The sequence below is a fragment of the Pelophylax lessonae genome (genome assembly GCF_965119305.1).
Source record: "Pelophylax lessonae genome assembly, chromosome: 1".
Taxonomy (NCBI): domain Eukaryota; kingdom Metazoa; phylum Chordata; class Amphibia; order Anura; family Ranidae; genus Pelophylax; species Pelophylax lessonae.
In genome coordinates, this window is record NC_138768.1 from 555,965,014 (window position 1) to 555,980,650 (window position 15,637).

General features: G+C 42.6%; 1 protein-coding gene across 1 annotated transcript in view; it reads right to left on the bottom strand.

The window, feature by feature from the left end:
- Positions 1 to 7,126: 7,126 nt before the first annotated feature.
- The window catches only part of ADAMTS10 (ADAM metallopeptidase with thrombospondin type 1 motif 10), a 110,779-nt gene continuing 102,268 nt past the window's right edge, over positions 7,127 to 15,637 (bottom strand). Inside the window, exons 22-25 of the mRNA XM_082263585.1 lie at positions 10,834 to 11,038; positions 7,795 to 7,971; positions 7,551 to 7,707; positions 7,127 to 7,268 (exon numbers count right to left, since the gene is read on the bottom strand). Of these exons, the coding sequence (XP_082119711.1) occupies positions 7,159 to 7,268; positions 7,551 to 7,707; positions 7,795 to 7,971; positions 10,834 to 11,038 (649 nt within the window). The 3' untranslated portion in view covers positions 7,127 to 7,158. The remainder of the gene's footprint in view (positions 7,269 to 7,550; positions 7,708 to 7,794; positions 7,972 to 10,833; positions 11,039 to 15,637) is intronic.

The window sequence follows — 15,637 nt, forward strand, 5'->3', positions numbered from 1 at the left end:
GATCTCCAGACTCGATCCCCGACGATCGGGTAAGAGCAGCGGCGATCGCCGCTGCTCCTCCCCTGGCCCGACTCCCGCTGTGAATGAAAACAGCGGGAGCGAGCCTCCGGCGGCGCGCAAGCGCCGCCCAGAAGGGGAGGAGTCCAGTCACGTTAATACTACGTGACTGGACGGGAACGAGCCACTCTGCCGCAGTAGTATTACCGTGAGCGGTAGTAGAGTGGTTAAAATGATCATGTAGTTTGTAGATATAATCCAGGATGTACTTGTTCATTAGAATATACTGACATATACTCACAATTGTAAAAAAAACTATATATTTAGGCTATACAGTCAGATCTAATTTTATCTTGGCTCAAATCAATATATGTGCTTCTGAATGGGAAAAGAGAAAGCAATATGTCTGCTTCTAAAGGCAATATGCACTATATGCTTTTAAATAGGAAACTTCTGGGCCTACAAACAGCCCTGAGCCCTGGGCTACTGACCAGTTTGCTCCTAGTTTAGTCTGCCACTGTAAATAATAAAACCTCATAGGTTATTTTTAAATTAATATCTTTGTCCAGTATGTATATATAAAAAGCTATAGCTGAAACCATAATGTGTGAAATAGATTTGGCACACTGCTACTTGCAGTAGCTCATATAACACTTATAAAAATCTTTGGATCTCTTATAAAATACCCAGAAAAATAATTCAAAAGGACACTGTTAATGGACCCATATCACTTTGGTGGATGGGTATTTAAAGCGGAACTTCACTCTCTCAATCAACATTGACTATTTTTCATCCTTACAATGCTAGCAATAGTAAATTGATAGGAAAGTATATATTATTTACTTTTTTTTTTACTTTTTTAAAATTTCTTCAGTTACTTGCTGGTTTCCATGCCTAGACAAATTATGTCATACATCACAAGAGCCTTCAGGAGGGGCGGAGGGGTTTTCTCCACTAAGCACACCCTTCTGTCTGCATGCCTGAGCTAAGGGCAGATGGATTCCAGGAAGTGAATGCTACATGAATCTATTGTCGATGGCAGCGGCCAGAAAAGCTAGGGGTTGTTTTTCAGAGTGATTTGTCAGCAAAATAAACAATGGAGACTAAGAATGAACAAAAAAATGAAAATTAATTAATAATCATTTTTGGTTTGTAGTGCTCACATGCAGTGTAGTTCCGCTTTAACCATCATGATATATTCAAAGTAAACATCCATCCTGCACTGAGTATAACTATGCACAAGTAATAACATAGTGCAACAAGCACAAAACGGTGCAGTCTATAGCAACCAGTCAGATAGTAGCTTATTTAAGGCTAATCTGTAGAAACAATTCATTTCATATTTCATTAGTTGCTATGGGATACAGTACATTTGCATTTTAGAATAACATGTTCAACAACTAGAAAAAAAAAAAAAAAAAAGCATTTGTAATAATATACCAAAAACGCTTAAATTGATGAATTCCAAGTAAACAGAAACAACCTGCATATTTTAAGCAGAACAAAGCAGCACCAATAAACACATTTTATTTGCTCTGTCTCACTTAATTTCTATGCAGGATGCAAGTGAATTGCTCCACTGACTTCAAATGTAGGTAAACTTTCTCCCTAGGATTTCTAAACTGATTAAAGCATCCTAGAGAAGGAGGATTTGATAACTGTACTTTCTAAGTCTCTTTTAGCTCTGAACATGTCATATATGATTTCACTAGTAAAAATAGGCCAGTCCACCCGAAAATGGTATTCAGATCTCTATCCACAGGCTTTGGGCTTGTGTTGATTGCATCAATTTGAGATATTCCGGAGATCATTCAGTATTCATTGAAATGTACATTTGACCTGCAGTGGACTTCCTTCTGACCTGCATTTGGCCTGCTTCAAGTGGGTTTTGCATTCCCATAGACACAATACATTCCCATTACACAATAATACAAAACCCACCTGACGTGAACAGAAGCCCTTCGACACAGGTCCTTAGTGTTTGGTAGATGTTGGAAAATTAAAGTGGTTCTAAAGGCTTAAGGTTTTTTTTACCTTCATGCATTCTATGCATAAAGGTAAAAAAAACTTCAGTATGCAGTAGCCCCCCCCCCCCCCCCAATACTGACCTAAGCCCGATCTTTCTACAGCGATGTGCACAAAAGCCTCCAGGGACTCTCCCTCCTCATTAGCTGAGACAGTAGCGGGAACCATTGCTTTCCCATCTGGTCAATAACAGTTACTAAGCCAATGAGGAGAGAGAGGAGGCGGGCCAAGCCATAGTTCTGTGTGTGAATGGACAGCAGAGCCGCGCTTAAAAGCGAGACTGCTCGGGGGTCCCCATTGCAAGCTGCCTTCTCTGGGGGCACTTGGCAGGAGGAAGGAGCCTTTAAAGAGGAAGTAAACCCTCCTCTGACACTTTTACCTATAGGTAAGCCTATATTAAGGCTTACCTATAGGTACTATAAATATCTCCTAAACATGTACCGTTTAGGAGATATTTACCTTACATGCAGCCAGTGACGTCACTGGCGCATGCGCTCTGAAGGAACGGCCACTGGTGCAGTTTCTTCAGAGCCCCGTGCCGTGACCGTCGGCTCCCGCGCGCGTGCGTGGGAGTGACGTCACCGCGGCTCCGGCCAATCAGATGGCCGGATGCCGCGATCCCGGAAGACAGGGGACTGGACATGTCGCCCGTCATACAGGTGAGCAGGCGGTGTGGCGGGGCTCGTTCTTAGGTAAGTATTTCATAATGAGCTAGTATGCGATGCATACTAGCTCATTATGGGTTTCTCTTTCAGGTTGCAGCAAAAAAAAAAAAAGTTTCATGGGTTTACAACCTTTTTAATATTACTTTAACTCCCCTAATAATTTCTTATTTATTTCAGGGGTTTTAGGAGGTGAGAACATTTAGAAAGCATTTTTTTTATTTTACCCAAAGTTCTATATTTAATGATCGAATGTGACCATTTGTTGAGTTCAAAGGAGTAACATTTCAAGGTGAGTGACAATGTAGCTGGCTCTTAAAGAGCTATAACCTCACATGACTTCACCTATGAATAAAATATAAATACTGAGTGAACTGGCCCATTTCAAAACTTTGTTAGTCCTAAAACTTAATTTTTCTATACGTGTGTTATGAGTGGATGTGACCATTTTTTTTTACTATGGGTTCTCAACCTGTGGCCCTCCAGCTGTTGCGGAACTACAAGTCCCATCATGCATTTGCCTTTGGGAGTCATGCTTGTAACGGTCAGCCTTGCAATGCCTCATATGATTTGTAGTTCCTCAATAGCTGGAGGGCCACAGGTTGAGCACCTGTTTTAGACCATCCTAACTCCCTGAAAGCTTCTAGATGGTGATAAAAAAAAGTTCTGTCCACCCTATTTTTGGTTAAATCACCTGCCAGATTTAACATTTAGAGACTCCAGTAGTATTTGCAAGTGGGTCTTATTCCTCATGCTTGCTTATTTTGTTTATTACTATACAGAATAAAGCAGGAGGACTGGCATATCTCCTGGATGAGTAGTTATCCAAGACAAGGGGAACTGTCGACAGCAACTACACCTCTGGAGTTCCTAATGCATAAAAGGAGTCAATGGGTACTTCAACTCCCTGGCATCCACCAAAAAATAAAATAAACACTTTGGTTAGACTAATGCTTAACTAAAGCCATAGCAGCTCTAAGCCATAATGCAATAAGGCGGTTCCTTGCCACAAGCCTGCCTCATGGAAATCTATTTAAACAGCACCAATAATGCAGTGAGTACAAATGATGGCGTTTCCTGTAACCACAGCCCTGACATGGGATGGTAACGTTTTGAGGGGGGCTGCCCCCGATTTTATTACAGTCATACTTTTCGTTCCTCTCCAAGCATAAAAATTAGCATCCTTTCCATAGGTCACTAATATTCTTTGTCAGAGATAACTCCCTGGGATTGCATAATTTGAAAGGTAGATTGTGCATATATCTCGCTGTCTGCTTAATACAAACAGTATACACATACTTTACATGCCTTCCATAACACAGATCAATAGTAGATTATGCCCTTAGCAAAGTGTGTACTGTTAATGTTACCTCAATGGGACTACAGGGCTAATTAGACACACGCTCGTCCTCTCCAATGGCCTTTTCTGTTGCTGAATTTTGGTTTCAAGGCCATTTTTTTTAACTCCATCCCTGGTTCTAGAGCAATTACTAATTTCCAAGAATTTAGTTTACATACAGTAGCTCTCAGGTCTAATAATAAATCTTTTTTTGAATAGTCCATATATACTCTTCAATGCCAAGTCTTTCATAGAATTTTGCTAGTAGACTTTTCCTTTTAGACTGTGCACACAAGTACATAGATCCTAGTCAACAGTCAATCATGGATGTTTCATAACGGCATCATTTTTCGAGTATGTAAGTATGCAGCTCCTGCTCTTGACAGCACTGAATTCTGTAGAGGGTGAGGCGTTAACGGTGATGTTTATATATGACTAAATAATAATTCTTTATCACAAAAGTCCGTTGATAAAAAAAAAAAAAAAAGTTGGTTGAGTATGGATAAAGGGAAGTCTTAATAGATGGTGGGTGATGCAAACAGGAAGAAAAAGAGGAAGTAAGTGGTGAATAAAAGACGTTTGATAAAACAGCTCTGGAGAGGTGGAGAAAAAGAGAGAATATTATAGTAGAAGAAGGGGACACTTAAAGGTTAAAGAACATTAACAGTTCAGAAATCAAGTGATACAAAATATAATCAGCGCAACCCACAATTGGAATTTATATGCACACTAGCATCCAATATACACTGCTCAAAAGAAATTGAAGAAACACTTTTTATGCCCCATACACACGTGCAGATTATCTGTAGACTTTTGTCTGCAGACTTACCAAAACCATATAATATGAGGTCAAACCTAAACACTTTCAATTTGTATGCAATCCGGCAGGCCCTTGCACTACATAGAAAAGGTAAGTCTGCAGACAAAAGTCTGCAGATAATCTGCACGTGTGTATGGGGCATTAATCAGCATCAAGTCAGTTAAACTCCTAGGATGATGATTTGGTCAGTTAAGTAGCAGAGGGGGTTGTTAATCAGTTTCAGCTGCTTTGGTGTTAATTAAATTACCAAACAGTGCACTATATGGGCAACAATGAGATAACCTCCAAAACAGGAATGTTTTTACAGGTGCTATGCCACTTAAGTCGCTACTCATCTTTTCTGACTGTTTTTCACTAGTTTTCCATTTAGGGTCAGTGTCACTACAGGTAGTATGTGGCAATACCTGGACCCTATAGAGGTTGCACTGGCAATCCAACTCCTCCAGGAAGGCACATCAATACGTGTCATTGCCAGAAGGTTTTCTGTGTCTCTCAGCACAGTCTCAAGAGCATGGAGGATTTTTTAGGAGACAGGCAGTTACTCTAGGAGGAACAGGATGAGCACTGCCAAGGCCCTACAAAATGACCTCCAGCAGGCCACTGGTGTGAATGTCTCTGACCAAACAATCAGAAACAGACATAATGAGGGTGGCCTGAGAGCCCGACAACCTCTAGTGGGCCTTGTGTTCACTGCCCGGCACCGTGGAGCTTGATTGGCATTTGCAATTGAACACCAGAATTTGCAAGGCCAACACTGGCACCCTGTGCTTTTCCCAGATGAGAGCAGGTTCACCCTGAGCACATGTGACAGATCTGAAAGAGTCTGTGGAAGACGTGGAGAATATTATGCTGCCTGTAACATCATTCAGTATGACCAGTTTGGTGGTGGGTCAGTGATGGTCTGGGGAGGCATATTCATGGAGGTACACACACACCTCTACATGCTAGACAATGGCACCCTGACTACCATTAGGTATCAGGATGAAATCCTTGGACCCATTATCAGACCCCACACTGGTGCAGTGGATCCTGAGTTCCTCCTGGTGCACGACAATGCCCAGCCTTATGTGGAGAGAGTATGCAGCCAGTTCCTATAGGATGAAGGAATTGATACCATTGAATGGCCCCCATGCTCCCCTGACCGAAATCCAATAGAACACCTCTGGGAAAATGTTTTGGTCCATCCAACGCTGCCAGGTTGCACCTCAGTCTGTTGAGGAGCTAAGTGATGCCCTGGTCCAGATCTTGGAGGAAATACCCTAGGACACCATACGTCGTCTCATTAGGAGCATGCCCCGATGTTGTCAGGCATGCATACAAGAACGTTGGCCCATACAAACTACTGAGTACCATTTTGAGTTGCTGCAATTAAATTTCTGCAAAATGAACTAGCCTGCTGCATCATTTTTTCATTTTTGAAGTCTGCCATCTGTAGATTGATAATTTTCATTTTCATTAAACAACATGGCATCCTTTTGTCCCTAAAACATTAGCCAGTCCATATCCATTAGATATCTAGCATGACATTTTTCCCCATTGAGATCTGATGTGTTTTCAAAGTGTTCCTTGAATTTTTTTGAGCAGTGTATATTGCAAACATGGGCTGTGAGTGCTGCCAACACCAGCCAGAGTGTGTCCACCCAACTCTTCTAACAAATATAAAATGTACAACGCAATCACATAGTAAAATTTCATGAATAAAAAAATAATATTTGAAAACATTTGGAGGCTCCCCACCTGCTGAAGAAGCCAATTGAGGAGGGCGCAACACGTACAGATGGAGGGAACCTATGACGTCATTGTTTGCCATATGAGTCAGTGTGGTGAGCTGAATACAGGCTTGGTTTTTATATATCCTTTTGAGTGTTTTTAATCCTTTGTTCACCTATAATAAATATTTGGAAGCAGAGAGCACTATGGTTTCTCTATTTCCACTAAGGGTATTATGACTAAGTAGTGGGGTCAGATATTGGAGGTGAGCAGGCACTTTCTGTGAAGGTGGTGGGCACCGAACACATTGGAAGATACAATTAAAGATCGACATATGAACTAAGACTTTATGTTTACGCTGCGGTGAAGCACTTGTATATGGGACTCCTATTGTTTTTTATTCAAGTCTTTACTTGAAATTTTTTTAAATATATTTTTTATTTATGTCATTTTACTGTGTGATTGCTCTGCACATTTTATTTGCATTTTATGTTAGAATTCATAACAATTGTTGAACTGGAAAAATGGAAAAGAGAGAATTGACAAAAAAGAGCTTTCGGTACAGAAAAGAAAAATGTGAAATTCTAGATTGCTGCTGATTAGAATCAATGGCCTTGACAAGTACGGCAACACATCTGTCTAAAGTAGGCTCTGTTGCAGAATTTAAACTTGACCACCAGGGGGCAGTATGCCACTTTGTTGACATCCTTACATTCTGTAAAAAAAAGACAGGAAAGAATGTTAGAGGCCGGAAGTACTGGAGAAAATGGTCTCTGCATTTGCGAAGGAGGGTCTGAAATTCTGTATGGGAGGCAGGGGATGAAAGAGTCATGCTGTGGGAGGGATGAAAGCCTGAGGCACAGAAAAAGGGAAATAGTTTCTGAAAGTATTTTACATAAATGGAACAAGATGGTGCAATATAACAATCATGAGAAGAAGAACAAAATTACGAAAAGAGAATCGCTTGTCTGTTTCAGAGAGATTTCAATATTCTTACCATCAGGGCTGTCAGAAGGTCCTGCCTCACATTTATTTTCACACTGCTGCATGGCAGGGGGGCGCAGAGACTCTATGCATTCTACTGATGGCTGTCCTCTGTGGCTCACACACTGCACAGAACGTCTCTGCTGCCCATGTCCACATGGGGCTGAGCACTAAGAATAAAAAAAAGGAATAATACAATGAATCTCCATAGGTATCTTATGTTACAAGTTTAATGCAATTCTGCTAAAGATCTTTACCTCCGACCAGTCGCCAGTCACCCAGCGTGGTGGGGGACATCTCTGTAGGGTACATCTTACGCTAGTTGCAGGCTTGTCCTTAGCTGGACATTGGGAAGGGGGTAAAGTATTTTCACCATCACCAGACTTGCAAAGTACAACTCTGTGTCTGTATCCTGGGCCGCAGCTTGGACTGCACTAAAAAAAAAAAGGAAAACAAAATATGTTCAAGCTGTTTAATGTTTGTAAGAAAGGTAGTGCCATCTTTTTGAAAACTGAACATTACTTTACATAATTCTTGAACATTGGACCTAAACTCAAAAAGTGAAGACTTGCTGTCTTTTAGGGAACATCTAGAAAAGTTAGAATGATGGGTAAAATAGTACTGTGCTGTCAGTTCAGTGATACGATATGCTATATACCAAAGTGCAGTAATTCAACAAAAATAGGATGCCCTAACACCTATACAGATTCATACATCCTGCTACAATAAAATCCAAGTGCATATAAATCACATATAAAATCACCAATAGTGCACCGTGCAATAATGTCAATTCAAGAGGTGAACGTTAATTGATTCCAAATATTCACAAATAAAAGTATACAATAACTAAATAAAAAAAGAATAGTCCTTATTGTGTATCCATGGTGTATCCCTTCACCGTTTAATAATGAGTGTCCATATATTTCACTCTCATTGAAAAACATGTATACGGCAACAATCCACGAGTGCCACACTCGTTTCCATGTTTATGTTACTTCCAGTAACCTCTGCTCAATCCCTACGCGTTACGTCACGTCCACGTGACTTCTTCAGGGAAAAGTCACGTTGGTATGACGTAACACGTAGGGCATGAGCGGAGGTTACGGAAGTGATGTAAACATGGAAACGAGTGCAGGGCTCGTGTATTGTTGCTGCATACATGTTTTTCAATGTGAGTTTCAGCTGCTTATTTTAAATATATTTTTCCAAACTTACTACACCATGAGAATATCTTTTATATAACCCCACCCTGAACCACATGGCGAAAATGTGACATCCCACCCACTGTGTTCTTTTTTAGTTACTGGGCATGGAGGGGGAGGGAGGGACTGGGCTGTCATTTAGGATCTGTATATACCCCCAAATGTGTGATGTTAATACCATGTAACCTGAATAGCTCAGCTAAAACCAGGCAGTGTTCTATCCAGCAGAAGAGACCAAACTGAGCATGTGCAGCTGAACTACACTTACTGTGCTTATCTGGACTTGTCCAGAGTGAAAGTGCAGGAGGGGGACGATCTGTGCATACAGGATTTCACAGCCTTTTTACACAATGCAGAGGATTAATCACTTAAGTTACACAGTGAGAATAACAAGCATACTGTTCTGCATCTACAGACAGATTTTACTGTTGTAGGTTTAGTAACACTTTAAGTGCTGACCATTATTGCACGATGGAAGAACTTCTACATAATAAACGCAATGTTTATTCCAAATATTATAAATCTTGGGGCATGCTGGCTGGCTTGTCAAACTTAGAAGAATTATTTGGTGCACCCAACCCTTGAAACCCCAATCTTTAAATGATAAATCATTGATAAAGACATTTCCTTATTTTTAAAAATTACACCTGAAACCGTCTGCTATCTCACATTTATTTTTCCTTTATATTATATTAACGCCCACTATCCTTTAGCAGTGATAAATATCAAAATATATGTATTGACCAGCAGGGCCAGGACAGGGGGTGGACAGGAAGGGCGGTTGCTCTGGGCACTGTGGTATCATGTGAGGAGGGGGGGGCACCACAAGGACATAGAGGGGGAAGTGAGGAGGGGGGGGCACCACAAGGACATTGAGGGGGAAGGGGATTTGTGTTGAGAAGGGGAATTGGGAGGGTGGCAGGGAGTAATATTTGTTCTAGGAGGGTAAATTTGGGGAGGTGTGCTAGGAGTGGTGATTTGGGGGGGATTTTTGTTGGGAGGGATGAGGGAATGGGAGGATATGGGAGGGCTTGTGCTATCAGTAATCTGGTAGAGGGTAAATATTTTTTTGGGGGGGGGATTTGTGCTAGTAGGAATTATTGTGTGTATTTGTGCTAGGAGGGGAAATGTGTGCTAGGATGAGGGATTAAGGGAAGGTAATGTGTGCTGGAAGGGGAGAATTTGGAGTGGGGGGGGGGGGGGAATATGTGCTTGAAGGGGAAATTTGAGGGGTAGAGGATTTGTGCTAGGAGGGCGAAGTTTTTTTTGGAGGGGCATATGGGGAGAGATATCTATAAAAAAGAAAAAAGAAAAATTATATCTGGGAGTTCTGCACTATCCACACAAGAGAGAGGTTCTATCCTCTAAAATAACGGTTCGGGGGGTATGTAATCAATATGCAAACATCATTGATATAAAAAAAAAGAAGAGATAAAGCACACCCTGTAGTTACCTCTAAAAAGTTTTATTGATTGGCGAAATCAGGCAAATAAAGCAATTACACAGCATCGGATCCCACTGACCCCTAAAAAGACCTCCCCTAAACCCATTCCACTCAACTAAACAAACCCCTAACTAAATAGAATTCCTAACACACCCCACCCATAAAGGTACTTCCATGGGAGCTGGTGTTAGACTCCCCTCAGAGCCCCCTCCTACCTGCCTAATAGTCTGCCACAAACAAAACACCACAAATAGAAAAGATTATACACAATGACCTGTCAATACCCTGAGAGGCCAGCACCTCACCTTTAAACCCATTTATGGGGAGAGAGAGGATTTGAGTTGGGGGGAAGTGGGGGGCAAGGATTTGTGCTGGGAGGGGTGATTTCAGCAGGGTGAAGATATGTAGTGGGAGGAGGGGGGATTTATGCTTAGGGGATGAGCATGCAGATTAATGCTCAATTTTTTTTGGGGGGGCGGGGATTTTCACTGACACATTTGGCATGTTTGCCCAGGGCTCTAGATGACATTATCTCGGCACTGCTGACCAGTATCTCTTATATAAAATGAACCGTGAAATGTGAAACTGCCTGTGCATTAAATCATTAGCAAGGCAAGGTTTGTGAAGTCCACACTAAACATTTCTATTACCTCGGACCAGTCCAGTGCCACCCATTCTGGTGGACATGAGTTGGTGTTGCAGGGCTCTAGCATTGTGGGACGAGGAGGTGTGCAGTTGCTATCATCTAGAGATCGCTCTTCTCCTGCTGATACCCGCCGCTGGCAGATCACACTGCGGGTACGAACACCAGAGTTACAGCTCCGGCTGCACTCAGACCAAGGACCTATTACCCACCTAATGAAGAAATCATATTGATTGACTAGACATGTATAATGAACATATTACACACATATATAGAGTATAAAAAGTCAAGATTCATAAAAAAATACATACATGTAGAGGAGAGATAGAGGAACACACATATCTATACTTCAATTTATACCTTATTTTCAGCTTTTATTACATTCAAAAGAACAGTCATCCACATCATTAAAGGAGATGTACAGTCAAAGCTCATTTGGCTGTACATCTCCTGTGGATCACAAGAGGACACTAATGTGACCCCTTTTCTGAAGTCCGTTCTCTGCTGACTTCACAGATGTCGGTCCAGGTACCACGTCATCTCGACCACGGAGTCGGGATCCGCCAGGTGCCTGAACCGACACCCGGCTCAGCCTCTCAGTGAGCCGCTGAGTGCCTGAGCTGGCCGATCCCCACCCCTCCACAGCTCGGCGCTCTAGAGAGCAAGGAGGGGACAGAGCGAAGAGCCGGTGACTGACAGTCAGCAGCTCTCTGCTCAGGGAGCTGTCAGAACCGAGTGATCGGCGGTGTTCGATCGCTCGGTTCTCAGTGTAAAGGCGCCGGGGTGACCGATGCTGTATCCACCTAGGTAAGTATAAATGGGGGGGAAAACGCCAAACTCATACTTGTCTTTTAAATCTCACCCACCACCCAGCTATTTTATATTTTGCTGCCAGCACTTTTCATCACAAATAGTGAACATGTTTTCTATTCTTACATGTAAACCACAAATGTATCTACCTTAAAGCAGAGCTCCAGGTAAACATTTGTGTAAATATGCTGTGTAAAAAAAAACACAGTTACGTTGATGGGGTTTATGCCACTTGCAAGATGCTGCACTTTCTTTAAAACTTAGTTTCATTTATGTGGGATAGTATAGCTCTCGCTATACTTGAGACCCGCTGCAACCATGCGAGTTGCATCTCTCATTCATGGAAGTTCTAGTGCCGTTTACCCACCCAAACCTCCCCTTGGCCAATCACAGAATGCTTTATATTTTGGGAATGGCTCACGGTATACAAGGTGTCCTGTGAATAGTCCTATGACGAAACGTACGTAGGACGGAACCCAACGTCACTTCCGGTCCGCAGCTCGCCTATGCTTGGAACGCGGAAGCTTCCCCGGCGCAGACTGCTACTATCTGACACAATCTGCTGCATCCACTACCTAAGCGTGAGTCGCTACTATACCTTTGAAAACCCTCCCTTTACTTATCACACTAAGAAGTTCTTTCTTCCCTTTGCACCCAGATGGGATCTTTTTGGTCCGTAGGGACCGTCAGCAAGCAGGTTTGAGGAATATACCTACACCCTGTTTTTGGCTTATATACATACCATCTGTGGCCTTAGGGTAAGTGGGACCCCTAGTGGTCAAATCGGAGGAATACAATCCAGAAGGTATCTAATTAGCATTCTCACGGTTTTTACTATTTATGATTTATTCACAATTAATTTATTCAGCATTATTTATTGGAAATTATAATTATTAATCCTTTACTTTTTTTAATCTTTACCATACCGCACATACATCATTTATTTATTTATATTCTCGGCTGGAATTATATATTTAGCCAGTGATTTTTTCACAAGCACAATATTTGTATGTGTCACACTTGCACTATTTTGTACGCACTAAGCACTTTCTCCTCTTCACTCGCATCTTTGCACATGCGTTAGGTAGCACCGTTTCCAACTTTTTCACCCCCACACTACATTTCTGCCCCTAAGTTCCTTAGGGGTCGGTTGGTGGCTGCAACCTCTTATCTAACTGCCTGGCAGTTCTTATCCATAGCGCTGGTTCCCCACCCCCCTTTTTTAATCAATAGAAATTGCCGCTGAACCTGACGAGTTTTGATCCATGTATGGCTGCAATTAAAGTGGTTCTAAAGGCAGAAGGTTTTTTTACTTAATGCATTCTATGCATTAAGATAAAAAAACATTTGTGTGCAGAAGCCCCCCCAATACTTGTCTGAGCCCCATTGCGATCCAGCGATGTTGCACAAGAGCCTTGGCTGTCCGAGGACTCTCCCTCCTCATTGCCTGATACAGCAGCGAATGCCATTGGCTCTTGCTGCTGTCAATCAAAGTCAGTGAGCCAATGAGGAGAGTGGGGGCAGGGCCGTGCCACAGATCCATGTCTGAATGGACACACAAAGCAGCGGCTCGGCTTGGGTGTCCCCATAGCAAGCACTTGGCAGGAGGGAGGGGCCAGTAGCACCACCAGGGGACCAGAGAAGAGGAGGATCCAGGCTGCTCTGTGCAAAACCATTACGCAGAGCAGGTAAGTATGATCTGTTTGTTAATTTTAAACAAAAAAGCAATCCAGCAATGTTGCACAAGAGCCTTGGCTGTCCGAGGACTCTCCCTCCTTGGTGCCTGAGACAGCAGCGGATGCCATTGGCTCTTGCTGCTGTCAATCAAAGTCAGTGAGCCAGTGAGGAGAGTGGGGGCAGGGTGGTGCCACGGATCCATGTCTGAATGGACACACAGAGCAGCGGCTTGGCTCGGGTGCCCCCATAGCATGCACTTGGCAGGAGGGAGGGGCCAGTAGCGCCAGCAAGAGACCCGAGAAGAGGAGGATCTAGGCTGCTCTGTGCAAAATCATTATGCAAAGCAGGTAAGTATTAGCTGTTTGTTAATTTTAAACAAAAAAAGCAAGACTTTAATATGACTTTAACTATACCACTAGAGTTGAGCGGACACCTGGATGTCCGTGTTCGGCGGGTTCGGCCGAACTTGAAAAAAAAGTCCGGGTTCGTGTCCCGGACTTTTTCCGAACTTTACCCGGACACCGAACCCCATTGAAGTCAATGGGGACCCGACCTTTCAGGCACTAAAATGGCTCTAAAAAAACAATGGAAAGGGCTAGAGTGCTGCAAATGCCAGCAAAATGTAGTTAAGAGCATGGCAAGTGCTCTTAAAAAAAAATTCCCCTTTAAATTTGTAATTTTTAAATAGCAGATTAGAACAGCACTCTGTAGTAAAATATAGCTGAACGCTGCACACAACAGACTGATAAAAATATATTTTTTTCTCCCTCCTCCTCCTCCTCAGTGGGCTCAAGTGAGGGCAAAACTATCGTTCACTGCACCACCCCCCACACAGCAAAATCGATGTAGATCGCTAACGGACGATTGTTCTGTCCTGTGTCTCCTATCTGACCCTGCCTAATCTCTCCAGCCTGTCCCTAAAATGCTCAAATATCTTTCCCTGCCTACACTCCGACCTGTCCCTGCATTCTTTTCGGGCACAATTTTTCCCTGTCTGTCCCTAATCAGCAGCAGCCAGCACGTATGATGTGTGCTCTCTCCCTACACTACAGCAGACTGACGCACCGCGCTGTGTCTCTCGAGCTTATAAAGACATGGGTCACATGCTTCAGATGGCCAATCACAGCTACTAATACATTAGTAGGCATGGCTGGGATGGCGCACACCAGTTAAACGCTTGTTGATTGGCTGTTGAAAGCCCGCCATTAAAAGCACGCCATTACATACAAAACAGGAAATAAAATTACCGAACACGGATTTTAAACCCGAACATACAGTAAAGTTTTCGGGTCCGTGTCCGGGTAGCAAAAAAACAATTATCCGGTACGGACCCGAATAATGCAGTCCATGTTCGCTCAACACTATATACCACTGATAGTATTTTTTTACATATGTTAAAAAAAACCTGTTGATCTTGCCAGAAACCTAATTAGAAACAATAGCTTCGGAATGCTAATTAAAATTCCTGTACACTTTGCCTCTACTACAATGCAACCTCAAATATCAGTCCGACCCTGTTCACCTCCCCCATGTTATAAAGATGAGGTAGATATTCTGTATACCACAAGGTCATTCACAAGGGCGACCAGGGAGGGTAAAGGCTGCAGGGAGTTGAGCTGCAGTTTACTGCCATGTCAAATGACTTGTTAAACAGCCCCTGAAAACAAATCCACCGAGGATCACTTGTCAGGGGGGTGGCAAGGGCTGCTGCATGTCTAAACAAGCACTTATATTGACTGTTCTGTAGGTTCAGGTCATTGATAGCTTCATCATGTAATGGAGTGCATGTGCAACATAATTCTCTCCAGAGCAGGTCAAAGCCTAATTGTGTTTCTTTATTTAAATGTATCCCAAATCTTGTGTGATAAGTTTTATTAGGGATAAGTGCTCTTTACAAATAAATATACCCTTAGACTGGGATCACACCTGTGCAATGTGTTTCCACATGTCCACATGTGTTTTATTTTAAATGTGCTGCCAATGCACCCTTTAATTAACTGGAATGTTACACTGATAGCTCAGTCCTGTAAATTACACTGGGAGGTGGTGGCTCCATATAATCAGCTGTCAGTGCAACAGCCATTCTATGTGTTCTTTATATCAGATGCGGTGCCAGTGCTGCTGGTACAAAGTGGGCAGCTGTTGCACAGACAGAAGACCTCCACTGATTACAAAGGGAAAGCCATTCCGGTGTAATCTGTAGGACTGAATTATCATTGCAAAAGCTCAGTCCTGCTCAGTGCAGAAGACAGCTGGTTCACATATCCTTCTACATAGGCATAAACACACATGATCAGGCATTCTTTTTTAGTCTGTTATACGTT